The 22,224-nt window shown below is 35.8% G+C and overlaps 1 protein-coding gene across 2 annotated transcripts in view; it reads right to left on the bottom strand.

Moving 5' to 3' along the window:
* The window catches only part of LOC105271098 (homeobox protein DBX1-B), a 352,648-nt gene that overhangs the window by 285,243 nt on the left and 45,181 nt on the right, over positions 1-22,224 (bottom strand). Inside the window, exons 1-2 of one of the 2 annotated variants that reach the window (XM_011312431.1) lie at positions 12,819-13,160; positions 3,385-3,621 (exon numbers count right to left, since the gene is read on the bottom strand). In XM_011312431.1, coding sequence (XP_011310733.1) covers positions 3,385-3,621; positions 12,819-13,059 — 478 coding nt within the window. In that variant the 5' untranslated portion in view covers positions 13,060-13,160. Of the gene's footprint in view, positions 1-3,384; positions 3,622-12,818; positions 13,161-22,224 lie in introns of those variants that run through there. The other variant, XM_011312432.1, reaches the window with a different exon arrangement.

Raw genomic sequence — 22,224 nt, forward strand, 5'->3', positions numbered from 1 at the left:
TTGCGAGCGGAAAATAGTCCTCTAACTTCAATTTGTTCATTAGTATCCTTATCATGAAAGCAGAGATACGTAAATGAAGTTCGCCTGAGTCGAAACTCGTAAGACTGATTCCCTATTGGTCAACTCGAATCCGAAATCGAAACTGGAATTCGGCGCACGGAGTGCACAGTAGATCTCGTTATATTATTATTTGAATCAATATTCATCAACGGAATTGAATTCTAACCGCACAAATCTTTTCAAATATATGTATATATCCGGGAATAATTATTAAAATTCCACGAATCCATTTATTAAATTCCACGAATACACCGGAGGAAATGCAAAAACGAAGATTAAAATACTTAGAAGAGAGGAAGATTTTTATAGCGTTCCACATTTTTGTAACATCAAAGTAGTCGTTGGATAGGATCTAGATTAGGTAGTAGTAAAGAGGAGTAATATTCCAGGTCCGACAAGAAAAATGGGCCGAATCAGAGCCGATCTCGGCGGCCGTACTACCATACTACGTTTGGGGACCATTGCTTAGCCGCGATCGCGCCGGTCTTCGTTCAACCATCAGGTCAGGTCTGGGGTCGAACTTTGAGTTGTTGGTCAGGTTGATCTAATTAGTTCGCAATCACAAAATAATATATTATGTGTAGTTGAAATGGAAGTAATTCAACATTACAACATTCACGACAGGTTCAAGGGTAGAACGAAATTCACAACCGACACGCAACTGGCACAGGCATGGCTGCCACAATATCAATGATAATTTTAAATAGAATTAAAAAAAAATAATACTTTTAGAGATGATTTTTATCATTAATTAGAAATTACCTACGCAACCCTTACGCAATTGTCGCGAGAAACCCGATTTTGGTAACTTTAAATATTACAACTACTTGGGTTTGAAGCTACGGCTTAAGGATTACTAATTCTGCGCTCCTAACCACTAATCTATCGGGCAATTCTTAGAGTCTCCATGTCCAATTGGCTATATGTATACATCAATTCCGCCACAGTATCTTTCTACTTACACATTTTATTATTCAGTTGATAGACATGGTAAATGATTTCGACATAGTTAAATCGGTAGATTCATTTAATAATGAATAATGAAAATAATAATAATTATCACTATTATATAACAGTGAATGATGAATTTTTTACGTCATATTTTATTTGTTATAACTATCGGATAACGTATGATTTAAATCCATACAATACCACGTTAATAATATATCTCGACGATTACACCCTTAAAATTTTATTTTTATGATCTTCTCACTTCCTTCTACGGAATTTCGGAAATTAAATCTTCAACTGTCACCTGTATGGTTCCACCCCTACACTTCTATTTTCATCCTTACGACCTAACCCTCAAAAGAAGATCACATCGCCGGCTGGAATCAGATGACCAAACTCCGGGCCAACGTTGACAGCGGCTCGATTACCAAGCTTCGGCATGCCAGATTTCAGCCCGGGCTGAGCCAGATCTGTCAAGCATGGCTCGGTTACTTGACCCTCCCCCGAAGCTCAAACCCTGGCGGCCAGGGACGGCCATCCCTCCGGCCAAGCCTGGTGTGTCAGGCCTGGCAAGCTCAGTTCCATGCCAGACTTGGCCCATTTCGCGAAGACTGGCACTTCGTACGTGGGTACTTCTTGCTTCTAAATACTACTTTTCATAAAAAGGAGTGGAGCCATGCGCGGAGTGTGAACTGCCAAAAAATTTTCGAAAACATTATTGTTCTGGGGACTTCAATATTGGGACTATAAAACAAGTCAGAAAAAATGAGTAAATTGCCCATTGCTTCACTGAATTAATTGTTTTCACCATAAATTTGAAATAATAAAATAGGAAAGCCTACGCTAAAATCTATCCATTACTTTGAAAAATGATCTTTCCAAGACCAGAAGAAGTAAAACCACCATTTAATTTAAGTCTCAAGATAAAAATCTCTATGAAACAAATCACATAATTGTTAGAGGCCCCGGCGCCCACGATGTTGTTCAGAAGTATAAAAAAATATAATCAAGGGATAAATCATTTCGCATTATTATTTCTAGTCATTAAATCTCATTTTTGTGACATGTTCACTTTGTCTGAAGAAAAGAGTATAAAGAAAGCAGTATAATATAGAAAAATATAAATATCAGGAATTTCCTCACTTAATATATCTCATAGAAATTTCTAATTGAGACAAAATATGCCCTACTCTGTACGGCTTCTCACATTTCCTTGTCCGAGAATTCGTACGAAGTATCAACTCTCCAACTTGAAAGTTACTTCGGAAAAGCATTATCCGGAGAGTTGGGACGAGTTTTTTTTTTGTGTGGTTAGCCAGTCCTCACCATCGGCTTGAATACCATAGTCCCACTGCAAAAAACCACATCCCAATATGCAGCCGTTTGAATCGAACGACGCTCAGTATGGAAGCATTGTAATTACCTTTAAGTACACGAAAATGAAAATTCCATTCTCGTAATTTCAATGGCTTCGATTATTTCATATTTTCTCCGAAAAAAATCAGAATTCAGAACAAAAATTGGGCCCTCGAAAGCTATTATGAGAACTAGAGCTCATATATTAGTTATTCTCAAGAAAGCAAGTGGATAGAAATGAAGAGGTTACAATTTGTAATCATTTCACATTCAACGTGGACATAAAAGAAGTAAAAAGTAAAATGGGATTACTATCATGAAATTGAACCTAGTACTGGTACAACGATGTGACAAGGTTATAAAAGTGCATACTCGGGCGATTCTATTATATCCTATATTTCTCATCACTTATTTTCCTTCTTTTTTGACATTGGATACTTGATGGAAAATTTTGTAATGTATTAGTATCAATCCTATCTAAAAGGGAGATCAACATTTATATCGAATCGAATAGGAACTCTCGATAATTGAAGCCTAAAATCTGTCACACTCATTCGTCGCTGTTCATTGATCACGACTTATACTCATTTTCACTAATCCTTCATTGTTTATTGACGCGTATGCACTGTACTGTACGTGAAATTTCCTTTCATTAGTGTGTGTGTACTGTCCTATACATGAAATTTCTTATGGAACATATACATAGCGTCAACTATCTAAATTTACTTCAAGATTTTCCCACCTTTGTAATGCCTGAAACGTTTAGAGTCTGGGTGACTTATTAGTGGTAATAAGCAGGAAATTTCATATGAATGTGTTGTGTTCTAAACTATTTCTATAAAATTTCAGGAATAATTTTTTAACAGTATAATTTTACAGATTATTAATCTGTGACATAAGACATATTTTCACGCGCGCGCAAGCAAGCGTGCTCGGCGTCTGATATTATAAAAGCAGAAAGAATTTATGCACATCACGAGAATCCATACATTGTTGTGTTTTAGAAATGATAGTTACCTGTTAGGTAGGGTCCACGACAAGCCAACAATTGCAGCGTATGATGTGCGTGTGGTGGGAAAGGATGTTGTGCCGGCGGTCCCGGTTGATGTGTCGGATGGGGTGGATGATGAGGGTGATAGGCCGTTGGTCGTGCTATTGGTTTAGCTATTCCTGACACATATCCACTCTGAATAGTCGGTGAACTTTGCAGACTATGATTGTAGCTCGGTAGTATTTGGAGTACTGGTAGATTTTCTGAAATCAGAACAACAAACTCTATGAACCTGTAGAATGCTACACTAATACTTGAGAATAATGTATTTTTTTGCTCCAGATAAATTCATATATATTGTTCATGAAATTGAGTGAGTATGTTTGACGTATGCAAACAACTTTTGTATGCTCTTATACGTAATACACAATAGCATTGACATACTAATAGGGGGCGATGACAGTGCTACAGAAAAGTCCGAGGCAATTCAAAACACAATCCAATGAGATTTCAAAATATCTAGTCTACGGAATAATGCCATACGGAATGGATGTGGCCCGTTTTGAGCCCTATACAATGATTTACCCATAATTGAGAGTGGTAACAATGAGATTCACATTGTTATGTGCCACAAGGTTACCCCATAAAATACTCATTGGGGTTTATCGTTGTTTTTTCAACCGATCAATGAGCATCCCCTCATGGTTTCTACACGTCTAAGCTAGACTACTGAATAGGAATATCCCTTCTGTGATTTTTTTTTCTAGTAAACTCTCTTCGAGCGGTATGTTGTTACAGTTGTTACTTCCGCAGTATTCATCGAAAGTATATATTGCATAACTCAGCAAAAAAAGCAATAGCTATGAAAGATTATTATCTAATAATATTGTAAAATAAAGGTTATTAACGAATAACATAACCTCGTTTCAAGAATCATATATATGATACTCTAATGAATTAATTGACTCAAAAACAAGTAATTCTTTCTTTTAATGACAATTAAGCAGCCCCAAGCCTTACACAGGCTTAACTCAATTTCTTGGTCGAGAGATGTGAGCAAAGGGTGTGGTCCCAGAAGACGGAAAAAGCCTACTTTTTGAAATTTATTCTCCCTAAATTTGAAGTTCCGTTTTTTTCCATTTTTGAGAACTGGCCGAAGGGCGACTGAGCCTTAGTGGTTTTAGCCTCTTGATTCTGAGCCTGAGCCAGGGCTAAAATGAGCCTCGCGGATAGCCTCAAAACCTATCGTTAAATCAAGCTTTATAAAACGATAGAATCAGGCTTGGATCAGGTCCGAGTCACTGTTTCGGTGAGCTAAGGTTTTCCAGCCCTGTTTTTATCGGCAGCCTTTGGAATTCTTGCCTGAATCATTACAAGCATTTTCATTCTTATTGATTAGTTCACATTGAGGACAAAATAATGGAAAATTTCAATATTGATATAAAAATTCACAAGTTTATTAATTTCATATCTCTTTGGAATGAAGAATTGTACATAGTAAGAGTGAAGATAATTTTTTTTTGTGTAATGAATATACTGGAGGTTTAGCCACACGTTACGCCTATTCGTCGGGCGGATCAAATAGAAAATGGAAAAAATATTTTTATTCAAAATCAACGTCAAATTTCTTGCTGACGACAATTATACCAAATGAGATTTCAATAGATACATAGAATCAAATGCAATAATGGTAGTGCAAAACAGTTGGGGCAATCCTGTTATAAGAAGCTGATTTGAAATTATATTTTATGACCAAGCAGTTTTAAACATATATAATTGTTATCGATGGCATACATTACATAAAAACAGAGTACAGAAGTTGCTAGGCATACGAGAGAGGTGTATAGATTGGGAGAATAGAATTGCTGGTAAATACGCGCAGTTGATACGGAGAGATTTGAAGTGGTGGGAGTTCTGGAAGAGGCATCAGACAAATAGAACATACGATAGAGTGAGAGAGAAGGATATGTAACACATGCACTCGGCACACGGTCAATGCATTTACGCCCGCAGTGCCGACAAATTTACCGAGCGATACACCGTCGTGATTGTATATGAGCTAATATGTACTGAAGGGAAATGAACACACGTTCCAACCCATCGTTGGTCGCCGCGGGACACGCGTGCAAATTCCGTCAATGTTGAATGCAACATTCGCACGGCTTTTACTATCTGTATGTATCTGTACGTATAGTGAACATTTCCAATTCTCCCTATTCCTCATTCGTCGTTTATCACTCCTGTTATAGACTGTATTGACTCATGTCAATCAAGATATAACGAAGAGAAGTATTCCACAATACCAAAACAATTGGAAGAATTGAATAATGAATTTGATGCAAAGGACACATTAGAAATTTTAATTGATTCTGTTTTTTTTTTTGACGTTTCAAATTGAAAGCCTGAATGGAATTTTGATAAGGCATGACCGATTAGAAATTCGGTATGAATTGTTTCCTGCTATTATTGAAAAATTTTACAGAAATTTTAGCAGATTCCTATCGTATTACTGTAAATTTCAGTGAACGAATTGTAGTGTAGATCTTATTGAACTGTTCTGGCAATTTTTACGATCTCGAAAGTACTCGTAATCCAAGCATAATGGAGATCGCACTTTTCGCCATGTAAGGCGTAAACTGCGCTGGACAAACGCGATATGGACAAATTAAAAAATAGCACTCCTCAAATATTTGCTGCAAAAATTGTCAAATGTTTATATTAACCAGGATCTCGGTGAAAATGTACCAATGAGATCTTTCTTATATTTTTCAGAAATTTACCTCTTCAATCGTTCCGCTTCAAAAAACCAAAGGTAGCTAATCACCAGTCCTATAAATTAGCTATTATTGTTCAAAAGGTTAGGTTCATAAATTAAAATCTGCCACGCTCTCAGGTTATTGGATTCTAATTTTTGAAAACTTCAAGTGGTAAACCCAAAGTCTAGATAATTCAGTAAGTTGAGGTAATGTGTTAGTCACATATATATAAGAACCTGGAATCAGGTGTTATAACTTTGATTGAATAACATTTCTTTTTCAAGCCCTGACCTCTATGTAGGTTAGGGTCGACTATAAATTGGCTTGATTGTCCATCAAGAAAGTAATTGATTGTCGCAATTAGTAATTAATGAGTTACTCTGGATTATCAAGTACTCATTTCGAAATATTAGTTTCAGATTTTCCTAGGATGTATTAACTCCGAAATTTCAAAATCTCGATAGATTCTGCTATTCGTCAGAATTCAGAGTGCCCAAATAGAAATAATCAAGTGATTTAAACTCATTCTAAACCCAACGCATTGGCTAATTATGTATCGAAATTCACTTTCCATCCGGGAATCAAATTCTGCAGGATCATCTTTAGTACTGACACGGAGAGAAATTTCTAGTAAAAATTATTTTGAAATTTAGATAAAAATTAACATAATGGAAGAATAATTCTGTACCGATTTTGCACAATCCAATAACTATCATTTGATAGGATAAATTTGAGAAATATTTCAGTATAAAATTTTTCCTCAACAGCATAATATTTATTCTTAATAGTATAAAAATTGTCAGTATGAGAGGCTAAAAATTATGAAACATCTGGACAGTTTTTATCATTTTTTATGTAAAAATTATAGTTCTATCAGGATAAAAAATACTAACCTTACTTCTGCCTCTATACCACGCGGACTTGGGTGTGATGTGACTAGATCCATTCCCGTTAACAATAAACAACTATTTGCTTGGACTCTAAGACATCTATTAACAATTGGAAAAAAATATATGTAAAAAGGTAATGAAATTGTCTTCGCAGTCAACTGTTGGATGTTTTTTTCAATGCTTTTTTTATATTTTTTCCCATCAACAAAAGTTGCACATAAAAAAATTAGCTTGCGCACAGATTGATTCATGTCGTTAATCGAAAAAATTTTCAAAAAAATATTTGATATTTTCACTAAAGATACTTGGAAGGTTTTTCTTATAAATGGCGCAAGTTAGATTTCAATTCGACGGCTGAATAATTTATTGCGAATAAAAGAATGAAAATTCAAGTTCCCCGGCCGTTGGGATGCAGTGCGTTGTACGGACCTCGTATACCTCGTCCCTTACGATATTATATCGGCGAGGAGGAGGGGGTGGAGGAGGAGGAGGAGGGGCCGGAGGAGGAGGAGCAGGAGGAGGAGGAGGAGGAGGGGGGGGGGGGGTTCTCTTTTCTGCCTCTCGGTTGCACGCATTGCAATAGACTGATGATGTTTAACGGGTAGAATTTATCCTCTGGAAGGGTAAAAATGACCGCGCTTCTTATTAGTTTCGATTGGAAACAATAAATAAAATTTATTTGACTTGGGTGAATGAAAATTCTTTTTATGAAAGTATAATAATTGGCTGGATCATAATAATAGTGTTTAACTCGCATATATTTTTATAAATATATCGGCAATTTTTAACTATATGGAAAAAATTATCCTCCTCTATTATGAACATGCTAAATATAGTGGATACGAAAATATCAGGGACTCGATAGTATGCCTGTGTTATATTTATTTATATTTTCGTGTTATATTGAGCCTGACAACGTAATTCAGATAACACGAACTTTTAAAAGTTTATGGTATCTGAGTTACGTTCTCAATAGCTTGGAACGTTCTTTGGCCCGCATCCTTCATCGACATGTTGACTTTGAACTTACTGGATCACGCGCTGGATTATTATCCTTCGATGGCACTTTCTAGGTCAGACTCGTTGTCCACTCTAGGAATTGCGACCAACACCGGTAACAAATTTTGCTCACATTTTTTGTGTCAGAGTCTTAAAATTTTATGGTAGAGCAATTCCATTGGAATTTCAGAATATCCTATCATCGAAAGATGTAAATTTAGGTTCTTAAATCAAGATGTAAAATTAGAAAAATCTAGGGAAATTGCAAATGATCGTCCACTTTTCTCTGAAACTAAATATGAAAGTAGACCACTTGATCAGATATATTCTTGAATTTTCATTAGATTTCCCTTATCGAATTTGAAAAGTGTTCGCTGGTTTTTTATTTTCCGTCTAAATTTGGTTAGATACTTTTCAATTAACTATCGGAGAATGCTGTGAATTCCATATTGTCAAGTTACTAGTCCTTTCCAATTTAATAGTAGCAGACTTTCATTACCACTAGCAGAATACAAATCTCAAAATTTTTCTACCGATGTCATACGAATCGAGGTGGAATGCTGCTTGAATCAAATATTTACCGAATTGCGGGAATTGGTTCATAAGACTGAATTTCTCAACAATTCACGATTTTTGTTTCAGTAAATACGGAAGAGTTCGAAAAAAATGACTTCAGAGCAAGTAAGCCGGTGGCCAGGAATAAATTGGTAACTTCGCATAATCCAATACTATGGAATTGATAGTCAAAATATGAAGGATTTTTTATCACATCATTTTTTATCAAGCCTTTTTTCAATTCAGTATGTTCCAAATTCGGATGAGACGGGCGAAATGAAGCACCGGAGTAAAACGGAGCGTGGATAATTTGTTAATTATTTTCTACATTTTCTACGGTAGCATATCAATATACTTATTTTAAGAAGAGTTCACACTTTATTCTAGTAAGAGTTAGTATAGAAAAAGGATGAGAAAAATTACTATACACCGTATTAATGAAATTATCATGAATTTCTACGTTTTACTAAAGCAATCATTACTAAAGGCAATTGGTAAACGGCTCGATGTATAGATAATGTCATTTACGATATACACAATGGTAAACCATGCCATAATAATTCGTTATGATTGTTGTAGCGAAAATAATAATCTTTACTATAGTCGCATATTGTAAGCTACCATAGAGCGAGGTAATTTCTACTACTTTACGTGGTAAAAATTACAACGAAGCTGAAAAATCTCCTACCGTATTCTTATGGTAAAGTCTTTCACATTATAGTCATCTTCATCATTCATTTTTTCCGTACATGATTCGATATATTAAAAACAAAATCAAATCGACGAACTAATTTATCTTTGGGAAATAAAATTATAAAGCTAATAACTTCCTCGAAGGACAGAAAGAATAAGCTCAGTAAGCGATGTAGTAGCAACAGCCTTGGCTCGGCAGCGCAATAATATTTGGAATGGTCAAATCCATTTCCCACTGTTTTCTCATAATTATCAGATCTCAAAATTCGAAATCGAAATCGATTTCAAGTATTTACCAACCATAAAAGGCTCGACAATTCTCCTCGCTAAATGAATTCTTTCATTTTCAATCTGATGTCTGTACACGGAGAGAAATATTTAGTAAAAATTACGGAACTTTCAGTTCACTTACCGATTACGGAGTTGATTCGAAAAATTTAAGTGACGGTATAGTTATTTTTCACCGATAATTCAGATAAAAATTACGGAACACCGCGGAAAAATTCCGTGACTTTAGATAAAAATTACGGGACAGTTCCGTAAAATTTCCGACAACCACATTTCGCTCCAGAATTACGGAAAATACACGTAATTTTTATTGAATATTTCTCTCAGTGTATCAGTCTTGTTGGTTTTTTCTTGGTATATTATGTGACTAAGAAAATCGGCGTTTTTTTAATAGGAAAAAAATGACAAGTTTCTCTTTAGGCCTCAACTGATCCAACACTTCTCACAATTATTTCATACGAGGTACCATAAGTTGGATGCCAGGGCGGAAGCCCGACGGTGAGTAGACAATCTGCGCTCAATTGCCATTATTAGTACTACATTAGTCGCATTCTTATGTATTCGTGCATGCCATAGTAATGTATGCGTGATCCGCGAGGCTCTGTACAAAAAAAAAAAGTTTTCTTTTCAACGCGGGTTTTATGTAGACTGGAGTATCGGCGCAAAACGCGAGAAGCTGTAATGGACATTACAGCAAAGCCAATAACGCCGAATTTGGAAACGAACGCAAGATGGTGATTATAAGATTTGACTTTTGAGGACTACAGGTATTTCAACCCATTGCTATGCATCTGATATTGTTTTGCATGTCTATATTCTACAACAACATTATTGCTCTTTTTTCTGTTTGGTAAAAATTGCATTTTTCCAAATGGTATATTAACGGATAAATCCACGGGAAAAAATATATTTGAATTAAGTATGTCTTATACCCCATTTAAGTATATTCGATTTGGAATGGTAATGCCGATGAGAAGTTAAATTTTCTACCATTCTAATGCCAATTCTAAGTCCGCTAAATAACAAAAATGTTCATCATTAATCAGTACACTCAATTTTTTATAAATGACTGGAGAGAAACTCGAACACTTCGAAACTGGAACAGACTGTAAGATTGTCGAGGATTCTAACCGCGTATGGCATATAATGTATAACTTATAACGTTTTCATTTGTTTTAATAAATTTATCCGTAATGCATTTCCAGAGAACTGAGTAGATGACGATAATGCACAATATTGGATTAAGCACATGAATCCTGTAAACCCAAGCTTGATTGCAGCCTAATTCAACTCTGATGATCATAACAAAGCGTGTAGTCTGAGGTTATTTGTAATGCCAATCCAGGCTTAATTCAGGGTCGGCCATGAGGCCTTGCCACCTGTTATCATGCCAAGGCTCAATCAAGGCTCGTCCAACGGTCAATTTCACCCTGATCGCAGGGTTAGCACTGAAAGCTTAGCCAGTCCTATCCTTATCGTCTATTTTTATTCTTGACAGATCTTTATCAATGAATGTCTATAGTAATTAATGCTGAAAAAACCTTATTATTTTTGCCGATACTGGGGAACGAATCGGGGAATTTATGAGTATGAATCCTTCACTGTAACCACTAGACTATCGCCATATCATCATTGAGTGAACTCTGTTTTGCTCATACGATGTTTATCGGCAATATTTGTTCACTGAAAAATTATTTACACGACGTCGCGTTTATATGGTAAAAGTGAAAATTTACCCAATTAAAATTTGATCGAAGATACTTTTAACCATAATAACCATAATAAATTAATAATTAAATAATTTAGTTCCAGTCTCCTTGATCCGAATTTGGCTAGAGTAATTACAGGCAGACAGCTTAACTGCAGGTCAAGTTGACTTGATCAGAATCCGATGCAAATCATTGCAGGCGGACAGATAGTTTAATTATAGGCCCACCTAGTCTGAACTTGATCAGAATGATTGCAGTTGAGCAGCTCGATGCCAGGTCAGGCTAACCTGATCCGAATATGATCTGAACAATTATAAACCGACGGACCCCGGTCTAAGATCAATCCCACTTCCTCCGAACTTGATCAAATTGATTAGAGACGAACGAAGCTCAGGTTTACATTAAGGCCACCATATCAGAACCTGATCAGAGTGGCACCAATAAGTTTCAGTGAATCGAAAACCCATCAATTTCTCATCAAGCTCTACCTGATCGTTTAACTCTTTTCACCGCCATATTCAGGCCCAATAAAACGTCAGGCTCGCCTGACATGATTTCCACCTGGGATGTTGAGAATAACCTCCTTTTCTATCAATTCTATCAAGAGGGAATCTTCAACGTGAAATACGCTCAAAGATAAGAAGCATTTGAAAAACTAATGAATATCGGTCGGAAATTTTAACCAAATATATTCAGTAATAATACCACTAATGCCTCAAAATAGTCGAATAATTTCCGATGCCTTCGTTGCCTAGGTTGGATTGTGCCAACTTTTGCAGATTAGAAATTCCGAGCGTGAAGCACGAGCAATTCGCAATTGCATTGCAGAAGCAATGGCTTTTTCAGGCACCAGTCTGGAAAATATACTAATTTGAGTCTGGTTTCTTTCAAATGTGCACATCTTTTCCTGTTTTCCACCCAAGTTCATATAACATTTTTTTATCGGGGAAAACTGATCTCTATTAGAGTATCCCATAATAAGTACTAGAAGCAATTATTGCTGTACTGTTCGCCCGATACGTGTTGTTCCCACCACTGACGCCCCCACTGGGTTTCGTAATTGCTGCAATTTTTACTCACATTTGATACGTCATTGAATTCTGTCACTTGTCTAATATATGATAAGGCACCAATCGTGAGGGCTTAATATTAGGGGTGAAGCTAAGTGGCGTAACAGCTGACGCCACGCCAGGGCCTTCAGGGGCTCCACCTCGATGGCGTTACGTATACGAACGGTAGAAGTGAGGGAGATGGAAAATATATAGAAGTAGGAGGCATAGTCGGATGTTATATACACCGGAGGCAGAATGAGTGAGTGAGGAGTCGCACGCATGCTGTGCGACTCTTGTCTTGAGGGTGTGGGGGCAATGAGATTTAGGGAGCGTCGGGTGTGCGAATCTGCACTCGACACTGATTTGTAGCGAGAGCTTTGTTTCGAGCGTGAATACCTCTTCTGATGCTTTAGTTAAATAACACCACAACAAATTTTTTTCTAAGATAATAATATGGATAAAATCATCATGCATAAGACGAAATTGACTAAATGGAAATAGTGTTGTCATTAAATTACCTGTATTTCGACGTTTTTCATTATCATCGGCTAGAATTGCTTTAACACCAAACTTTAATTCTGGTTTCTCCTTTTTTTGAATTACCCGGGATTCTGTAGTAGATGAGATGAATGAATGAGTTGGACACGATGAATATTGACATTGATCGTCGGAGCAATTTTGACTACAAGTTTCATCATTGGCAAGTCGTTCTTCATTTTTCACAATTTTTTCAGACGATTCACTCCCATTGAATCGCATCCACTCTCTATCTATATTTTCCCCGACAAATCGCTCATTATCTTGAATTTCGTCCGATTTAAATGTTTTCGTGAGTCGAAACTGGGATAATCGGTGATAGCAACCCGTTGTAATTTCAGCATCTGTTTCAGGTTCAGTTTCAGTTTCTAAATCTCCATCAGCATGTATCAATGGTTCATCATCAATATCGCGGTCAAAATCGCTTTTTGTTTTTTTCAATAGATGTTCACTAGTATTTCTTATGTCGTCTTTTTCCCGCTGCTTAACCATCAAACTCGCCGCCCAATTAAACGTCAAACTGAAATCACTACCATTCGATGTTTTATTCTGCAGCAAATTTTCCATAAGAAAACTTGATGCAGTGCGTTGCTCCAAGTTTTTCAGCATTGTGGCTGATGACGGTATCATTTCACTTTTACACGAACACAAACAAAGATGGCATAAATAAATTGATTTTGATTGAACTTATCGATACATCCTCTTATTCTTAACCACTATCCATACTTTGTCACCATAACAGTAATGCTCAAAAAACACTTAAATATGAGTAAAGTATGCCACCAACAACTAGTGAATACTCAATATTAATAGATTCTTTATCTAGACATAAAAAGTTCAATGATTTAAACACGATGTTGACGCCGTGACTACAGGCGCCGAATGAGTTGGTTCCTGGTTAGAAGAGAGACAAATCTCATGGATATATGTGGACGGAGAAGGGATGATATTCTAGTGCTCAACGACCCCTCCTCCTTGCTTGTGATGTAGACGGCCGAGAAGGCTTGATTCGTAAGTCTGCAGGCATGGGTACAGGGTAGGGGGGTACAGGTTGAAAAAAGGCGGTAAAATTGCTCGGAAGACAGCCTGTGCCGTTCACTCAGCTTTTTTTATCCCCTTTTTTTCGCTTTCTTTTCAACTACTTATCCATACCCATTGATATACATCCCTCTTTCTCTCTTGGAAAAGCCACTGGTTTTACAGTCGTTGAAATAGCGTAGACTATGAGGCAAGCATTTCGAGGTTTAGCTCGGGTTCGGTAATGCCATAATAAAATCATACTCCCATCAAACGGAACTGCACACCCCTTTAAAATCACTGAAGAATAGAGAGAACTAAATGGTTGATCATCTGCGCAGGCGTGTACGTTTTTAATGGGTAAATAGATGGGACGTTGGGTATATAAACTCCCTTCGCTATGCACGTGGTGGGGTATCAGAGAATGAGACAGGAAATTCTCGTATAGTTTCAGACGGTAATAACCGAAAGAGAGGCGAGATACAAAAAAAAAGGAAAGTGAGGGAAAAAAGTTTTCCACAGGAATATGCGAATTCCTTTGGTCCAACGATTGGATTTTATTTGACAATGCCTCTCACTACGTTGGCCAATCCACGATCAACGGGGGTGATACCTAGCCACGCCCTCACAACATTCTCCTCCTCCACTCTTCCGTATTCTCCATGTCTACCCCCAGCGGGATTGTATATATCCTAGGTGTATCTCCCTCCTTCTTTTGGGAGGAGTACTGTGGAATAGGGTTTACCCCCTTTTAGTTTTCCCTACATCCCTTATAAAAATGTATTATCTTCGTCGCTTATAGCATCAATACCAATGTAATAGGTTAACATTTGTCATTTTCACAAAACAATAATTTTACTCCATTACTTTCTTAATCCATTAAACATCACAATCTGATCTTTTTCCAACCGGTTCTCAGTATTCATTCCAACTTTTTTTTTTTTTAATTAAATTAGACATATTTTTTATGTGTTATCGCTAAACAATACGATCTTTACGTCTAATATGGTCAAATATTAATTGTTAAATAGTTTACTAGAAGAAAATTGCCGTTTTAACTTGGACTAAATTATATTCATTGATTTCTAGGTAGATTTTTAAAACAGCTGTTTACAAAATTTGCGTTCAAAACAGGTAATATATAATATAGTATGTCTGCGTGTGTTAAAAAAAAAATATGATTGGAATTTTCGTAAATCATACGCAAGTTTCCAAGTACGTTCAAACAATTTATCGTAAGGACACCGATTAGATAGTGCAATGATCAATTGAAAAAATCAGATTATAAATAAATTAGGGTTATAAACTTTCTAGCGTAAAGAAAATATTTTTGTCGTTAAGTAATCGGTATTATATATTTTTCGAAGTCCACTGCTTCAAAATTACTACGGAAACATCTTGTGCTATGACTATGGCGCTAGAATTTCTTCACTCGTATAATTGATCGATTGTTTCCTTCGGACAGGACGCTAATTCTACCAAATTTTTTGGAATTTTGAAATAGTATATTGTTTGACGGCTGCCTGAAAAGTAAATGTTCTAGCTAAGGGTTAAAATATTTGATTTTGTGCAATTTATGCTTGGTCTGTATGCATGGGTAGTATGTGTCATATACTATTATTTTTCACAATATTTGTTAGAGTTAACCCTCAAAAGTGGTTCCGAGAGCAAGTCTATTATTTTCCAGTTGAAATGCATGATAATATCACTCTTTATTCGAGTTCTACTTCTATTTAATGCCCTGGTGGGGATGATGATTGGCTGTTTTCGATTATTTTGGTACCGACAAACTGGACGTTAAGTTTGTATTGCGTTCATCGTTGAATTGTAGAAGTTGTTTTAAAAAAATATATATTGTACGTACAATCAATTAGCAAAATAAAATTTTCAAAATGTTCCTATCAATTCAGAAATATCGTATTGGTTGCTGGATTATATTTAACAGAAGCTGATTGACCAAGTGTGATAAAACGTTATCAACCCTAATGAACCCAATGAACTGATAATAATTGAGTTTATAGAGGATAAATTTTGTAAACTTTTCGTAATATTTTCGAATCATGAATTGATAAAATATATCACAACTAAATAGAGATAAATAAGTAGAGATCTCCTATCATGAAAGTATGGTCTTTGTGATAGACGCTGGAAAAGTGTATCTTGTCGAGATGACTTAGGATGTTTAATGCGGGTGGTTCTCTGTACAAGGGCATAAAAAATGGTACTCCCACTATTAAGCAGATATTATAGGTAATACATTATGTATGATCTATATGTACGTCAAAAATCAGATTGTTATGGATTTTTACACATGGCGAACATGATATACTACAAAATTTTTATTTTCACAGTGGATTCTTATCTTGATAATTACATTCATGTCGAATGACGTTATCTTATACAAAGGATGGAATTTCTATAGAACGAGTACGGGATCTGCATCACCGTATTGTCGCCAATGGAAAAGAATGAGTTTCAGTCTCGATCACCGAGTAGTTGAATTAAGATATTCGTTTTGTGTGGGAATGACTTGCCGAACTCCACGAATTTGGAACTAATTCAACAACGTAAAATTTTGAACATCACCATCTCACTCATTTTGTGCCATTAAGTGATTACAACTCTATTCAATTTTCTTTTTCTAATAGCAAAAGAATAAAAAAAGACAAAGTATGTACGCAAGCGGGGCAAATGGAGTGTTGGGTGAGCAGATAGACAAAAGCGGCGAAAAGTGCCGAAGTATTGAAGCCAAGCCTCTAAAATACATATACGAAAGCCTTTTGAGAATTTAGCCGGTGGAAGAGAGTGCACGTCGTATTAAAACCACGCCTCTTCTGACAATATAACAGAAACGCGGCTTTTGCAACGCCGGCGCGCCAGAATGCATACCTCTATTCGGTGCTCTCCCCTTAGCGTCGCGACTTATCAGCATCTCACCCGACCGCTATAGCAGTTAGAAAGGGAGAGAAATGAAAGTGCCTGTGCACCGCGTCCTCAGAATGGAAAATTAAGGGGAAAAATGTCGAAAGCGAGAAAAGAATTGAGAAGGGGAGATAACTAAAAAGGGAAGAAAACATACGAATGATAGAGGGAGGTAAAAAAAATAATGAAATGAACATCAGGAGAGTTTAGCTGAGAATTATTATATGCCGGCTTCAGTTGGAATATAGCTCACTCCAAAAAACCTCCTAGCACTGATTCCTTTATTTCGAAACCAGTTTCTTTCCACGAAAATTTCACTTATATTGGCATATAATTCATTATTTATTCCTTTAATTTCTTAAACACCATAACAGCGATTGGCAGCTATGATATGGATACTACTAGTCAAGCATAAGGGAACGATTGAGGATGGAGAATGATAATAGGATACTCATATATATAGAAAAGGGGCTGTTATCCACACGTGACGCTCCAGCTTTTATATCTTCTACTTTGCTGTATGAATGCACCCTCCCGGCCTACTGTGTAATAATCTTATCCACTATATAATAATATGTACTACGGCATCAAATATCGCTATTATCAATTTCAAGTTGCAATTTCTTAACGGTGATAATCAAGTTTTAACCGAACAATTCCCATTTATTCGAAATCTATAAAGTTGTGGCCAAATGCTTTTAAATTATAATCAATCATATTATTTACATATCATATTTTTTATGAACGTATAGGAGCTCCTATACTTTCTTATGATATAAATTGTTGTAACCAATATGATTTTCTACCGAACTTACATCTATAAAAACTATTTCTGAAAACGTCTTGAAGTTCCAAAATTTGTGTTGCTTTTTTCAATATATAAGCAAGTTTCCTTTTGAGATCCAATAATGCGATGGACGCCGTAGTCAGCGGAAAATATAGTATTTTAAGTAGTAAAAATTTAATGAAGATTAAGAGTGGGTTATTTTCAATAATGACGTTTTTGTATCGAAAATTAACGTTTTTGAACTCTAAAAGAGTCATAATAATGATTAATTAAAACATTGCTGTATTTTTTCAATTTTCCACCTAAAAACTGACATTTTTTGAGTAACTCATCACAGCAAATCATAAATTACGTCTCAAAAAAAAATGATAACTCGATTGAGACAGAACGGCCCATTAAAAATCAAAATGAAAATATACAAACTGTTATATTTACGCGGTGAATAGATGGACCAATTTACAAACAATTAAAAAATGAGTGTTGTAACCACAAGAGTTGACATGGAATGCCCCATATATACAATAATAAATTATCACAATACATCAATTGTCTTTGAAGTTATCTTAATGGTTGAGACTATAAAATTCCGAAAAAGTTACCTTATACCCTGCCTTACAATTATTGCGCGAACTGCAGGTCTAAGGCAAAATTACTATGCCTTCCACCAAAATTTTCCCGATCTAGGAAAACTGATTTGTTGGCTAAGTATTTTTTATTTTCGAACCAAAAAGATTCTAGTATTCTAGAATCTTGTGCCTCGATTCTAGTGCTAGCACAATGATTGTTCATGTACCTTTCTGCTCGTGTATTGATAATCTGCAACATCCGTGAAAAGGACACAACTTGTATTGGACCGCCATTGTTTTTTCAACGATTGATGCCACACTTCTTCCAATATTGTCCGCCTTCGAAAATTTCTGTTGATCGGACAGAATATAATTGATTTCTCGCGTAGCAGCATTGTGCGCATACAATTTATGGAGGCGGGTGCTACGAATTTTTACTGGACTGAATATTAATATTTAATTGGCGCGCAATGTTTCAACTCGGGCAATCCTGTATCTTTTAGGACGATTTTGACGTGAGTGCTTGGAAATTGTGGAAATTGCTCTTGGTCTACGTCACAGGAGAGACTATGCCCAGATTCCTCTCAGTCTTTGTACTAGTGACGGTTCTCCAACCCAATAATTCGTTTTTTTATGGATTTAGTCCATGAAATTACGCATAAGGCTGTATTACATGTATATTTAGGAAATTTAAAAAATATAACTAATTGATCAAATTTTTTTCTGAGACTCTTTAATCGATTACAAAACCATATGAAAATTTCCAGACCTCTCGCCAGAGATTTTCGTGCAACCTTCATTATTGGAAGGTTTATTTCTCCCGCCGGAGTTTAGATCAATGGCACGCTGATTTTCCTATCAATGCAAGTAAAACTAATACACGCCTTCTCATTTTATTTAATCTTCCTCAATAACACTGTGATTTTACCAACTTTTACCCATTTGAGATCCCTGAGGTTATACTATGTGACCCCAGATTCTCCGTTGATCAGAATTCCGATTAGGAAAATGAGTCTTCATAGATCCTTCAATTCCATCGGTTGAATACAGTCAAGTACATTAACTGTAGCTATATACTTAACACAATGATTGGACAAAAAACGGATTCAACGGTTTCTCCGTATTTCGCAATACTCCCTATTCACTGATTTAGCTGAATGTTGCTTAACTTTGGTGATTGCTGGATGTCTCGCAGTGCTTAAGGCCTATAGGGAATTGAATATTCAATAAAAATGACGCGTCTTTTCCGTAAGTCCGGAGCGAAATATGGTTGTAGGAAATTTTACGAACCTGTCCCGTAATTTTTATCTGAAGTCATGGAATTTTTCTGCGGCGTTCCGTAATTTTTATCTGGATTATCTGTGAAAAATTACAATACCGTTACTTAAATTTTTCAAGTCAATTCCGTAATCGGTAAGTGAACTGAAGGTTCCGTAATTTTTACTGAATATTTCTCTCTATGTATTGTTTGATGTTTACATGAGTGCAATTATTTCGTTCATGTGGACAATTGATAGGAGACGAGTGTGATAGAAAGAAAGAATGAGATAATCAGAAGTAGTCGCGATGCAAGATAAAAAAAAAAAGCAAAACATTGTGAGGTAATGTCGTTTAGTAAACAAGACGAGATGACAACTTTAGTTATTTATATAGTTTTAATAATATTCCTGTATCGTTGATCGTAAAATCGTTGTAAAATTCTTATGCTGTGCCCTATTAGGCCGCCACAATACTTGTAAGGTCATCTTTCAGTAGTACACCAAGAAAAAAAATCTTCAATCAAGCTTTTACGCGATTGATCGTTATTCATCCTTTTTTATTCTTGATTCGAGTGTGAAATATTTCAAAGGAAGAACGGCCAACTCAATGTAAGTGCGTACATAGTTGGATACCATTTGTGACATTTTTCAACTATTCTGTTGTAATTCACATACGTTCGACTTTGATGCACTCCTGCGTAGCATTGATTCAAGTATATATGCGTTCATAGCTAAAATTGCTGAAAAACAGGAGAACGATTCATCGCCGTGAATGTCTACATTCGTAATCCAAGTGTGCGCATCCATTGTGTATGGTGGTAATAAATTTTTTGGAACTGGACCAAATGCCGCGAAGTAAATTGACACAATATTCATTCAATTATTATTGTGAATAAAACAAAAAAATTACAAAGTTCAGTCTTACTCATGGTGTTTTGATTCTCTTTAATTTTCAAATCTGAGGATATCAGCTACATATTACGACATTTGATGGTACATATTCTACCCACAATTTTAAATAATTGATAATTAAAATGGCCGCTACCAGTTCTCAAGCAAATAAATATTACTCGTCATGCATTATTAAACCAAAAAATAAAATCTTTATTCCTATGTACGAGTACTTTGTACAATGCTCATGTCAATAAACTCAAAATATGATAAGATGGATGTGTTGATCATTTCTTTCCCTATATTACATTGAACATTGACATTTCAACCTGTTCAAAACGGGAAATTGCTTCATTAAGATTAATTCCATTTTCATATATATTAATTATCATTTCATTTATCTTCTTCATTCTTGAATTAATTGTGAGCGCATTCTTGAAATGAAAATTCCTACCTATTTTCGAACATTTATTCCGAAACTGACTTTAAAGAGGTAAAAAATTGATCCAAGAATGATCGAATTGTCAACAACAATCAAGTATTGACAAGCTTCAGTTAAAAACATATACGTGTGATCGAACTTGTAGTCTACTGATAAAAAAAACTATTTACCTGATGGAATTACGTGACTATGTGTGATTTAGAAAATAAAAAATGGGAGATAGAAAATTAACGAGCATCAACTGAATTTGATTACTTGACGATCTCCAATAATATAAGCAGAGAGAGAGAGAGAGAGAATTATGTTGAGTCTCGTTATTACTCAGGGTATAAATGCTTACGGGTCTCTTTCATCTTATCTTGGTATCAACGTCAAATACACCCATTCATCGTTCGAATATAATGCAATACAAGCCCCTACATCAAAACACCACCACTCCTATAAACCACTCACTAACACTTGTAGAAGGATACAGCTTATCCAGTAGCATATGTAAGCTATTCCCATGCATGGCGAACTTCCACTTGAGTGAAAATTATATGACGAAAACCGCGTATTGTATAACGTTTCATAAACGGATTGTGTGTGTGGCCGAAAACTCGTTACGTATACATTACGATAGATTTTGTATCACAATTCCAAATGCCTTATATGGAAATGAATTTGGCTCAGAAGACTATCAACTTTAATAAGTATTTATCAGAAAAAATCATTGAATGTTACAATAGTTAAGTCTGAATATATGAAATCATTTAATATCCACTTAAACCATCATTCCGACATCTATCCAAACGTGTACTCACCCTCCGCTCTTTCGATTTTTATATTAAGCACTCGGCGCCAGAGATATTAGAAAAGAGAGCTTTATATATTACGTTTGTGAAGGACCCACACACTGAGATTTGGCGAGCTCCCCTTACAACTATACTTTTCTCGCTCTTATTTACTCCCATGCGTTCCACTTCTCTCTCTTCTGCCCCTCCCGAACGCTCTCCAGCTCGACTTGCGATTATTCAATTCATCGGCCTGTCAAAAACACCAGTGCACGCTGGCTTCCCTGGCCGTTTCGCTGTCTTTGTCACCTCTTTTTCTACTCCCCCTCACTGGCATCCTACATATGTGTTCGACTTCATAACTGTGAGGGGATATGTATTGGAACTATCAACCTTATATACTCTACGAAAACGTTTTTCCATTTCATTTTTTTTTCATTCCAATTTTTCATTACATTTCCGAAAAAGCCTAGATTCGATGAACTTTATTACTTACTCTCAAATCTCAAATCTCAATCTCAAAAGTATAGACTGTTGGATGTCGAAAGTAGAAAATCACCAGTGAGTTCAACTAAGTGTGCAACATTCTTCGAAAATTGACACATACATTTTTGTTACGATACTACGATATTTCACACTGATGATTTTCGTTACATAAAAAATGATTTGACAAAATTTCGACGACTTTTTTTTTGTTTATTAGCATTTTTTTATTTATTATCATTGATTG

The sequence above is a fragment of the Fopius arisanus genome, unplaced genomic scaffold (genome assembly GCF_000806365.1).
Source record: "Fopius arisanus strain USDA-PBARC FA_bdor unplaced genomic scaffold, ASM80636v1 scaffold00101, whole genome shotgun sequence".
Taxonomy (NCBI): domain Eukaryota; kingdom Metazoa; phylum Arthropoda; class Insecta; order Hymenoptera; family Braconidae; genus Fopius; species Fopius arisanus.